Source organism: Protopterus annectens, chromosome 8.part0, assembly GCF_019279795.1.
Source record: "Protopterus annectens isolate FY-2018-M chromosome 8.part0, PAN1.0, whole genome shotgun sequence".
In the NCBI taxonomy this organism is placed as follows: domain Eukaryota; kingdom Metazoa; phylum Chordata; order Ceratodontiformes; family Protopteridae; genus Protopterus; species Protopterus annectens.
In genome coordinates this window covers 925713842-925726472 of record NC_056741.1, presented here as the reverse complement: position 1 = coordinate 925726472, position 12631 = coordinate 925713842, and the positions used below count along the sequence as shown (strand labels likewise).

General features: G+C 37.1%; 1 protein-coding gene across 1 annotated transcript in view; it reads right to left on the bottom strand.

The window, feature by feature from the left end:
* Nucleotides 1-12631, bottom strand: part of NPHS1 (NPHS1 adhesion molecule, nephrin) — a 1231105-nt gene that overhangs the window by 444047 nt on the left and 774427 nt on the right. Inside the window, exon 17 of the mRNA XM_044079328.1 lies at nucleotides 11087-11248. Coding sequence (XP_043935263.1) covers nucleotides 11087-11248 — 162 coding nt within the window. The remainder of the gene's footprint in view (nucleotides 1-11086; nucleotides 11249-12631) is intronic.

The window sequence follows — 12631 nt, the reverse complement described above, 5'->3', positions numbered from 1 at the left end:
GATCTGTTTAATACTTTCATTTAGTGGCTACAGCTAGGAACTTTTTTTCCCACCAACCCACCCTAGTGTTGTGTGTTTTTATACTTGGTGGCTTTGCAGTTGCCCGCCCATACTGTATATTTGATCTGTGACACTCCTCCCAGTCTAGTGTCATTAGTTCACTCAATCTAATAGAGAACATTTGTGAAGGCCAACCCACTCAGATTCTTAACGTTGAATTAACTTCTGTTCCAGCTTTCTCCATTTCCACTTTACTGGAAAAAAAAATTCTAAGCTTGCTTCCCCCCTTTCCTGTGGCAGGTCAGATATGGATTTGCTGTGTCCAGGACTATTTGTGAGCTCCTAAGCCCCCCCCCCCCACACTTAACTGGGGTTAAACTATTCCTGGCGCCATAAAGTTTGTTTTTCAAAATTTCCCTTGCAACTAGCCAGCTTTTTAGTTTTAGCACTCATCTGTTTCTTTGATCTCAGTACTTGTTCAGAACTCATTCTAAGCACTAAATAAGTTACAAATTACTACAGCACTCAACTTTCCTCACTTGTCTAGAGGAAAACAGTTTTTAGTACTTGATAAGTAAGCACCTATTCAGGCATGTCTAAAGGTCAGCGCCCAGTGTTTTCTCCTGTCTACCTGATGAATCTGGGCATCTTGGGACAATGCAGCAATTGCCTCATGTACACAGACAACCCTCTCCGCCTACCACCCAACGCTACGACCTGTGAGAGATGCACTTATATAGCCAAACTGGAAGCAAAGCTCTCTTTACCAAAGATAGGTGTAGACAGTCAAGAGGAGAAGGTAAACACTTGCACCGCACCACACTCATCACATAGTCCCTCAAAACCTACACCACCAAAACACACACACAGAACCACACAACACACACCTACATTCATGGAGGCTCTCTGTACTAATCTGCCCAAACAACAGAGACCTCCAAAGCAGAAATGCAAGCAACCTCCACCCCCCCAACACAACCCAAATGACACATAGTCCACATACTCAGTGTGCCACTCAACTACAGCCCATAAGGCATAACGTACCCAACACTCTAGTCACAGGTGACTCTATAGTCAGGCACACTGATGTTCCACTCACCAGGCTAAACAAGGGAAAAGTTACTGTCAGCTGCCTGTCAGGTGCCAGGATCCGCCACATAATGCACACACTCAGGTCACTCCACAACAAGTACAAATATGACTCTGTCATTGTCCATGTCGGCATGAATGACCTGAGACGTACCTCCCTGGACTACATGAAAAGAGACATGGAGGAGCTCTCTGATCTTGTAGCCCAGGCCGGTATGACCCTAGCCCTGAGTAGCATCCTGCCATCACCCAGAATGACACCACAGTACAAGGACAAAATGATTGACTTTAACAATTGGCTAAGCTTCTGGTGTCATTCTAAGGGAATCCAGTATCTGTCTGCCTGGGATGACATGATCGACAGACCACGCTGCTTTGCCAGAGATGGCCTGCACCTGTCGCCCTTGGGATTCCGGATACTGGCTAAGGCTCTTGCCACCCCTATAGTGCCTTTTTTAGGCAAGGTTCAAATGACAAATTCACCCACCGTAACAGGTACAAGCAAGCAAAATCTGAGGGTAATGCTACTCAATGCTAGAAGTCTAAACCTCAAAATGCACTCACTCGAGGCACTCCTTAAAATGGAGAACATTGACATCTGCGCAGTGACAGAGACCTGGTTCAAAGCTCCAGAGAGCACCTCTGCATTACCAGGCTATAATTCATACCACACTTTTCGGCCACCAAACCCGGACCGAAACACTAAAGGTGGAGGCATGTCCATATTCATTAAGGATATCCAGACCTCCAAGCTAGTCGCTCAGCATAATGCATCCGAGATTATCCAAGTTCAACTAACTCTGGGCAAAACCGCAATCCAGATTGTAGCTTGCTACAGACCCCCCACCATGCCCCAGGATTCCCACTCCTCTTTTCTTGATACACTGGAAAATATTAAGGTACAACCCAACACTCTAATAATGGGTGATTTCAACTACCCTACCATTAACTGTGAAAACTACTCATGTACCAACTCTTTATGAAAATGCTCACTATATGTTTAATAAACTGTCTTCTATGTGCTCTGTAAAGCTACTTTTAATTTATTTTCTTTACAACCCAAGGTTCAGTTTAACCATATGATGGATCTTTGTAAGAGTGTTCTGTGTGTTTGTAGTTTGAATATTCAAATATTTGTAGTTTGAATATTCAAAATCCTTCTTACGAAGTGGTCAGATTTTTGACATATATATTTATTTTAAAATGTATTCTATAAATACTCACAGAATCATGGTGGAAAAAAATACACTGATTCCCATAATAATAAATGATTATAAAGGATGATAATTTAATATGAGTTAAATATGACAGGAGGTGTGCCATTGTCCTCTGAGCTGTTTAAATGGGATTTCATAAATGGGCTTTCATTTTACAGTTTTTCCCTGAATCATAATCCAGATTAGCTCACCACATTAACAATTTGTTAAATCATGTCTCAGGAGTTGCATATTTGACAAAAGTAAATTTTATACCAGATATTTTTAAATGAGGAATTAACAATCTGCTGCTATTGAGAATTACTGATCTTACGATAAAAAACTAGTCTGATCTGGGACGTTTATTAAAAGGATTTTGTATGAATAATGGAATTTTGAAAGTAGGATAACTGTAACGCAAAGAAATTATAAATTATATATTTTTTCTACAAGAGTATGTCACAGAAAACAATGCTTGGAATTTGTTCTTGGGCACTTTTTTAAATCATAACTGAAGATCAATCTACAGTTATGTTTTATGTATACACATGCAGGTCATATTTTTGGCTAGGTTTCAAACAAGGGTTATGTAATATTTTCTGAATGACCAAGTTCCTTTTCCATGTTACATGCTGGAGCACATAAAAAGAAATAAAAACCTATTTACTTTGAAACTTTCAGAGTTCAGTGTTAAATATATTTTATGTGCAAGCATAAAATATTTGTCATTATTGTTTGAATTCCATTGATCAGAAATATGCATTCTTTAAAAGCAATTTGATATGTGTATCCATTAATTTTTATTGCATTAACAGAGCAGGAGCAATGTATAATTTTGTCACAGGGAAGAATGTAAAAATAAGACCTAGAGTCAGATTCAGTAACGCCTACACTAAAGATACATTAAGTGTACACAATATGTATTTAAAAAACATATTTTGTGTTTTCTAGTCACTCAGAAGGATCACACTAAGTGTACATGTAGTCTACACTTTGTGGTAACCTTTATGAATCCCTGTCAATATTTAAAGCTGCAAGAAAATCAGTAGGAAAACTAAAATTAGGAGGAAGAAGGTGTGAGTTATGCTTGTGTTGTCTGTTCACTCAGAGCAGTGTACACTTAGTGTAGGCGTTATTGATTCTGGGGCTAATATAAATTATGCTCATTGTTTGATCTTTGTAATGTATTATTCCTGTTCTAATTAAGAGTTCTGTGTGTTATTTATTTTAGTACAGTTAAAATAAACATTCAATACAGTGCTGATATTATAAAGCTAGTTATACAGCGTGAATATTCAAATCAGGCATCTTCTATTTATACGCTCAAAAGTGTCTGTATACAGTAGTTAAAAAGTAATATTACTAAAGGCTGGATTAGAGTCCAAGACAGGTAAGTGCAAGATCTAGTGTAAATAAAGATAGTGTACTCTAGTTCACTGTCACAGAGATGCAGAAACATATTAAGTGATACTCTTCAGACAAATTTAAGGTAATGACATTCTTCTCTGTTAAGAAATGCATGCACAGTTTAAAAATGCATGACATCTATGTGTGTGTTTGGGTGTATATTATAAGATCAACAGTTGAAAACATTGAACAACATATGGTCGAAACTACATGGTCAATGTCTTCAAATGTCGACCTTATAAAAAGACAAAAAAAGAAAGAAAAAAGTACCCTAACGGGTTTAAGCAGGGGGGCAAGCCCCCATACACCCCCACACGTGAGGGGCTGCACCCCCCCATACCCCCACTACTTAAATATACCAACTCCAAGACTGCACTACATTACAGCAACCAGAAATCTCCCCTTACAGAGATTTCCGTTTACACCCTCGAGATTCTGAGCATTCGATATTCTCATGTCGACAATTTCAGATTCGACATTGTCGGCTTTCGAGAATATAATATAGACCTGTGTGTTTCATTGTGTATATGAACTATACTCCAGGAATATATCATGCAAATAATCTTTGAAATGGAAAGAATAAAAGCAAAAAGAGAGGATGATGCAGAAGAGCATATCTAAACAATCCTACCTAGGTTTGTGATTTACTGTGGAGTTGACTGGCAAGAAAAGTTTAATTTGAATTTATATTTTGTTATCACTGTTTTTTACTTTTAGAAGGTAGGAAGGGATAGCTTGTTAACAACATTTACATTGCTTCATATTGTGTTGTTTTACATTTAATTTCACTGTTGGTTGTTAGAAAGGGATAGCGATCCCAAGGGGCCTAGACAGCTTTAAATTCACACAGACTGCAGAGAGAAAAATCCAGAGCATATTTATCAATCCTACCTTAGTTTGTGATTTATTGATCTTTACTGTTAAACAGAAGTGTGACTGTGAGTGATAGTGAGCAACATAAAGGCATTACAGCTTTTGTTTGGCTTGCAAAGTTTGTATGGTTAGAACTTTACTGTACTTACTTTAGTATTTAGTTGGATATTGTTTGAGTGATTTTTGTCATAGAAGTTGATGTAAGTTCTCGTGAATTCGGTGGTTACTGATTTGGATTAGTCTTTTCTTTTACAATATTTTATTATTTTATTTGTTTGAAGCTGAATATGGATTCCTTAAATGAGTATGCAATTAATGATTTGCTAATGCATAAATGTGTTGTACAATGTAATAAATACTATCCATAATTAAAGGTAACAGCTGATAACACTGTCTCAAAAGTCGGATGATTTGCTTACCATAGTTATAAGTAAATCTAGACTTAGTGATGATTGCACGTGTGCAATTCGCACAGCTTGGAGAACTGCTACTACATTTATTAATGACTGGACTGATAAGATAAATAATGTTAGGCAAAGAACAAATAGAACATATTTAGGAAATGATGCATCTGTTGTCTGTAAAGATCATTCAGTTTCCGGATGCAGGTATCCAGCAATCTGAGGATCTGGATTGTTTAGAAGGAAACAAAAAAATAAAGTAAGTAGTACACAACAAATAACAAGGAAGAAAAAGATACTGGTTAATGCCTGTAAAGTAAAGAGAATATGTAATAAAAGGACACTGCTTTGTTATTTAATGCACAGGTTACAGGGAATGATAATATTGTTCTATCATTAAACCTTCAATCTACAGAAAAAGGCATCATTTTTCCAAAAAAGAAGGTAAAAAAAAGAGGCAAGGGGCAGGTGAAAAGGAAGAAATCAAAATTGAATGTGGAAGGATCGAAGAACATTACTGTAAGAAGAAAATAAGAGAAAGACAGATGTTGACTACATGGCTCAAGCTGTGGATTAACAATGCCAGCTGGATGAGAATTTAATACAAAATGAAAACAGTTGGATTAATAACACTAATGGCGATGAAGATCTATCCTTTGTAACAATTGATAGAGCAGATATTACTGTTTCAGAAGTTGAAGATTCTTTAGAGCTGCTCAGCAAACATTTTCTTGTAATTGGAGATTAAATTATTAGAGGAACTGATACTTATATCTGCAGATATGATAATGAACATTGAATAGTACTATGCTTGCAAGGAGCAAAAATAGAAGATGTGAGACAAGCCTTAGAATGCCTTAATGTAAGGAAGTACGGATCTGTTTTTATTTATGTCAGTACAAATGATCTCATCCGCAAGGATTTTCTGACTGTTAGTAGGGAGCTTACAGCCCTCTTAAACTAGTGTTAGGACGTATTTTTCACATATCCCCTATAGAAAGGATAGTCAGGTCACCGTGAATGAAAATATTTTTTGAGTAAATACCTACATGGAAAAACTGTCCTGTTTTAAAAAATGGAAATGTGTAGAGCATCCAAACCTAGTTTTGGGCACACGTGTACAGACAGGATGGTGTGCATTTGTCAAGATCAGGGAAGAGCATTTTTGCAGCAGATATTTTGCAATATTTGACAAACACTAAGTAGGATTCTTGCCAGTTTGAAAATTTAACAGTTCACAGATAACATTTATTGCATCTCTGATGGTTGTTAATGCTAGGAGCATTAATAATAAAGTTTTTTTTACTGGAAAATCTGCTATGTTCCTACAAGATTGATGTTATTAATTTTTGGAAAACATGGTTAAAGAGCAATAACTGGAAACCAGTTCTGTCAGGGTATAAATGTTTTTACTGTATCAGACATTTTAACAAAAAATCAGGTGGAGGTGTTGTGATAGGGATTCAAGATAGTTATGAGAGCTGTGATTATTACATGTTCAGTGGTAACACCAACACGATAGACTGTGTAACTGTGACAATAAAGACAACCCTGGAACATATAACAATTGTTGGAGTGTGTAGATCACCAAAGTCAAGTGCAGATGACCTAGAGGAATTCATACATTTCTTGCATGAAACACAGGAGGGAAGAATAATATTAGCTGGAGACTTAAATTTACCAGAAACAGACTGGAATAATATTGATTCAGCAACATTAGTAAGAAAATTATTTACAACGTATATGCAGGAAAAATTGCTTCAGATTTAAAAAAAACTACCAGGGGACAGAACATACTTAATATTGTTTGTGTTCATAAAGAAATTGCTGTTACTTCAAGACAAGTTTTACCACCACTGATGTGTAGTGATCATGGGGTTATAAAGGTTAATTTGTTGCTAGATAATTCTGCCAAACTGGAATCTAAACCAATGCACAGAAGGTTAATTATGGATTATATGGAAACAAAACAGTCGCTGTGTAAAACTAACTGGAGTGAGGTGTTCAGTGGAAAAACTGCAGATGGAATGTACAAAAAATTAAAAAAAAATGTTTAACATCAGGATCTAGGCATACAACATCAGGGGATATATTTCCATAAGAGCAAGACATCTGATAAATGTGAGAGACAAAAAATATAAGAAATGGAAGGGAGGTCAAACTACAACTTTGAAAACTGAAATAAACAAGCTGGACAAGCAGATTAAGCACAGTGTGAGACAAGATCAAGAAGAATTTGAAGAAAATTTATATAAAGAAAGTGAGCATAATAGGAAACCTTTTTCAAGATACATAAGATGCGGAAGGAGTAAAGACATACAAATTGATAAACTGTGTGCAGATTCTAAAATTTATTCTTGGACACAACAGATTATAAATATATTTACAAAATCTTATGCAAAACAGTTTGGCTCCATAAAAGGGGTGGTAAGTTGTGCTAGTGACATCCAGGTAACCTCAGATACTGGAATCAAATTAGATTATTTTGAAAAAGAACTGCGCAAACTGGATCCAAACAAAGCACATGAAGGAGACAGAATTAGTAACACTGACATAAGAACACTTCAGCAAGAACTTATGGTACCATTATATCTATTATTCACTAGGTTATATATGGGTCTATATTATAACATCAAAGTTTTTAAACATCGAATGTTATAATATCGAACCCGTAATGCTGAACTTTGAAAACAGCGAAAGTGCAGGACACCAAATTCTTTCCCAGGGAAAGAATTCGGTGGGCCGTTGCTGTGGCTTCACTGTTTTCAGCGTTTGATATGTTGGAATGTTACGGGTCGAGTTCAGGTAAGTGTGCGATTGTGTGTAGGTTAGGGTTAGGGGGAGGGTTAGGTGAGTTAGGGAGCGGGTCAGGTAAGTGTGCAGTTGTGTGGACGTTAGGGTTAGGGGTGGGTTAGGTGAGTTAGGTTTAGGGCATGGGTCAGGTAAGTGTGTGATTGTGTGTAGATTAGGGTTAGGGGGTGGGTTAGGTGAGTTAGGTTAAGGCGCGGGTCAGGTAAGTGTGCGGTTGTGTGTAGGTTAGGGTTAGGGGGTGGGTTAGGTGAGTTAGGGTTAGGGTGCGGGTGAGTTGAGTGTGCGATAGTGACGGACCATAGGGTTAGGGTTGGGTTAAGGTAAGTGGATAGCTAGTAGTGTATGTAAAGTTTAGTTTAGGCTTAGGTGTAAGAATTTTAGTGTATGTGTGTAGATTGTTGTTTTTTGTGTGTGTTTGTGTTGTGTGTATGTTTCTCGGAATAGCGATTTTTTTTCCCTGGGGAAAAAATTCAGTATACTGACTGTTCGATGTTTTCAGATTTCAGTGTTTGGGGTTCGATATTATAACATTCGATGTTTAAAAACTTTGATGTTATAATATAGACCCATTTATATATATATATATATATATATATATATATATATAGAGAGAGAGAGAGAGAGAGATAGATATATATGGGAAGATTCCTCAAGATTGGAGACATGCGCTTATTAAACCTGTCTATAAGGAAAGGGGAATAGGACAAACCCAGAGTCATATAGACCCTTAAGTCTACTTTCATGTTGTGGAAAAATAATGGAGAATGTTATATTGAATAAGTTATTGTCAGAATTGGATAGGTTGGGACTTTAAACCATACGTCAGCATGCATATGTTAAAAATAGAGCTATTGCCACCTGTAACATGATGTTCTATAACAATATAATAGGTATGAATGAAAAATTGTGCTACGATGTAATTTATATAAACTTAACTTAAGCATTTGACAGGGTCATACACAAAACACTGATCAGTAAATTAGAACAAGTCGGTATTGATGTACTCTTGATAAGATGGATAGCTGCATGGCTTACAAATAGGACATGGCAAGTATCATACAGCAACTGGGCAGGTGAAATCTTTGGTTACAGACAGGGTGTCCCACAGGGCTTTGACCTAGACCCTTACTTGTTTAAATTGTACTTTCAGACCTAACTTTTTCATCTGAGGTGTTCTACAGGCTATATGCAGACAACCTGAAATTGATAAGGCATGTCTGCAAAATAACTTGACTAAACTGACCATTTGTGCACATAAGAGAATAATATGCTGATGAATACATCAAAAACTAAGTATATGAGATTTGGGAGACAAAAACTGAAAGGTGAATATTTAATATAGCACACAGTGATTGAAACTGTAGACTCATTTAAGGACCTGGCTATATGGGTAGTTCCAACTATGAGTTTTTTTTCCAATCATATCAACCAATTAGTTAATTATAGTTACAGAAATATAAGTTGTATAAAAAGATTTATAAAGTCTAGGAAATCAAAAATGATGAAGTCATCATTAGTTGAATTAGACCCAAACTTGAGTATGGAATAACAATATGCTAACCCTATAAGAAAACAAGCATGAATAAACTGGAAAGAGTACAGCAGAAATATACCAAGGGCATCCATGGATGTGAAAGTTTAAGTTATTATGAAAGACTGAACTATCTGAACTTGTTCAGTATCTCTTACAGATATCTAAGAGGAGATCTTATTCAGGTATATAAGGCATTTAGGGACAACTACCTCTGGGAATGTTTGGGGTTATCAAAAAGTACGAGATAATCATCAGATAACCTACAGAGTAGCTAATACATGGAAAAGACCATCAAATTACATTAAAGCAAGTTCTAGCTTAGATCATTTTAAGAACAGCCTGGACACATTATGGGAACACATGTTTTGGTATATTGGTAAGGTAGAAGGGCAATAATGCCAGTGCTTGAAATATTTGTATGTATGTATGCATGTATGTGTAATAGCTAGCAAACATTCATACATATTAGTGGTTATGTGTTTATATAGAGTGTCTTCACCATATCATGGAGCTGCAGTATAGTCTTGTACATCAAGAGCATTGCTGAGATATAGTTCCATTCAGTGCATCATTATTTACCTTGATAGTATATGTTGTGTCTTTCGGCTTTTCCCGGTTAGGGTTCACCACAGTGGAACTCCAGTGCACTAATGATTGGTAGTTGATTTTTATGTGCCGAGTTACCAGCTCTGACGCACAACCTTCAATGAAGGTATGCCCATTCATGCATGTCTCCATGCAGAAGACGCTCTAGCTGAGAATCGAACCGGACAGCATCTTACTGTGAGGTGACAACGCTACCGCAGCACCACCACGGGTATTTACCTTGCGGAACTCCAGTCCGCTAATGATTGGTAGTTGATTTTTACGTGCCGAGTTACCAGCCCTGACGCACAACCTTCAACAAAGGTACACCCATTCACGCATGTCTCCACGCAGAAGACGCTCTAGCTGAGAATCGAACCGGACAGCGTCTTACTGTGAGGCGGCAATGCTACCGCAGCACCACCACCGCGGGTATTTACCTTGATAGTAAATATATTTAATAAATCAGCTGATACCTTAGCAGAAGAATAGAGAACACCCAGGCAGCAGTGCTTGCAATCGTTCCCTAGTCATTTGTAAATCATAACCGAACACTGATCTGCATTTATGTTTTATGTTTCATGTGGCATTCATATTTTTAAAGAATGATGAGATCCATCCATAAATATTCCCTATACAGAAAGACGAATCCAACGCATGGCTGTCAACACATGAAATGTCAAACATGCATTGAAACCTGAGACTCCCTGCTGATCTCACTTTTGATCAGACAAAATGGATATAATCAAAACTCATTTGGGACATTGTTGTTCATTCATTCATGTGCACAAAAGTATCTTGAACATAGTTCAAACTACTCCACCAAATTATATGGATTTATACAAAATTATCTATAGGATCTGCTACATAAAATGAAGGTGATGAAAGCATTTGAGATGTCTCGACTTGAAAGAGGAGTATGGATGTGGACTTCTAGAGGAAACCTTCACACCATGTTTTAGGAATTACACTGCTTTTCATGTTATACAAATATAATAGGGCAGTGTACTATTAAAAGTGCATCATCATTTATTTCAATTTCAACTTTTGTGCTCAAATTGTAGTGTATTCACAGACCATTTACTCACTATTTGTTTATTCATTTTTAGTTACATCGTTATTTCAAGTATTTAAACATGGCAGCCTTGCAGTATTATTGAAAAGACATAAAATATTAAGTCATAACTTACATCGCACTATTAGTTTTGCATCTCCTTTAGCTGGAGGTGGAATTCCATTGTCAATATTACACTGGTACCTGCCAGCATCAGAACGTTTTGCATCCCTTATGATCAGCTTTCCTGTAGCTTCTTGTACTACCTGTTGGTCTGCAGTGAATTCCCTCTCATCGTCTCCCAGAAGGGACAGCACAAATATACTATATAGATCAGAACACAAAAAAGTACCTGGGTAGGTATGCAATGTTTTTTGTACTGACATTTAATCAAATTCTAACATATACATTTAGCAGTTCATTGCCCTGTACCTGAGTTATTACATTCATAGCCATGGGAGAGCCATAGCCTCTCCTGACTCTGGGAGACATATCAGTCTATAATAGAACATGCACACACACACACACACACACACACACACACACACACACACACACACACACACAAACACACACCTCTACATTAAATTTAAAGGACTTGACAATTCAAATTCATGTGTTGAAATTGAAACTAGTCTATTCAAGCCACAATAAATGAAGCATGGACATTGGTAAAATCTGATAATAAAAAAAATACAGACTCTGACTTCCTTTTCTACTTAAATGTATTAATTCTATGGTTGCCCATGAAAATGAAACCAATGACACCAATAGGTGATGAACAGCACTTCATTATAAAAAGTTTAAACGTCTCAATATATGAATGCAGCTTTTATGAAAACATAAAATGAAAATTATCACAAAATTTACCTAACTAACAATTTAAATTTCACAATCCAGTGAGCATTCCTGTAACTAGCACTCAGTCACTCTACATATCTCCAAAAGCTCACCTACCAGCATGGCTTTAACAGTAGGAAGAAACTGGAGCTACCATGAAAACCCATTCATGCACAGGGTATGCATGCAGTCTGAGTATAGAGGAAGTCAAGAACTATACCTGCTATCCATCCAGCTGCAGTGACATAGCAGTGATAAGTAGTACAGTACTTTCCCACCCTACTTACAGTACATATTAATATGCATTCTCTCTCTCTCTCTCTCTCTCTCTATATATATATATATATATATATATATATGGTCTATATTAGAACATTGATGTTTCAAAACTTCAAATGTTCTAATATCGAACCCTATTCAGCAAAAGCTGAAAATATCAAAGTAACAGAAAACCGATTTTTTTCCTAGGGAAAGAATTCGGTTGTCTGTTTCTGTTGCTTCACTATTTTCAGCACTGTGGTGGAAAGTTACGGTTCAGGTTCAGGTAAGTGTGCGATTGAGTGTGGGTTAGGTTAGTTAGGGTTAGAGTGTGGGTTAGGTATGCGTGCGATTGTGTGGATGTGGGGGTTAGGGCGGGGTAGGTGAGTTAGGGTTAGGGCGCAGGTGAGGTGAGTGTGCGATAGTGACAGACCTTAGGGTTAGGGTTTGGGCTAAGGTAGGTGGATAGTTAGTGGTGTGTGTATAGTTTAGTGTAGGGTTAGGTGTAAGATTTTAGGTGTATGTGTGTGGATTGCTGTTTGTTTGGTGTGCTTGTGTTGTGTGTACGTGTTTTGGAACAGCA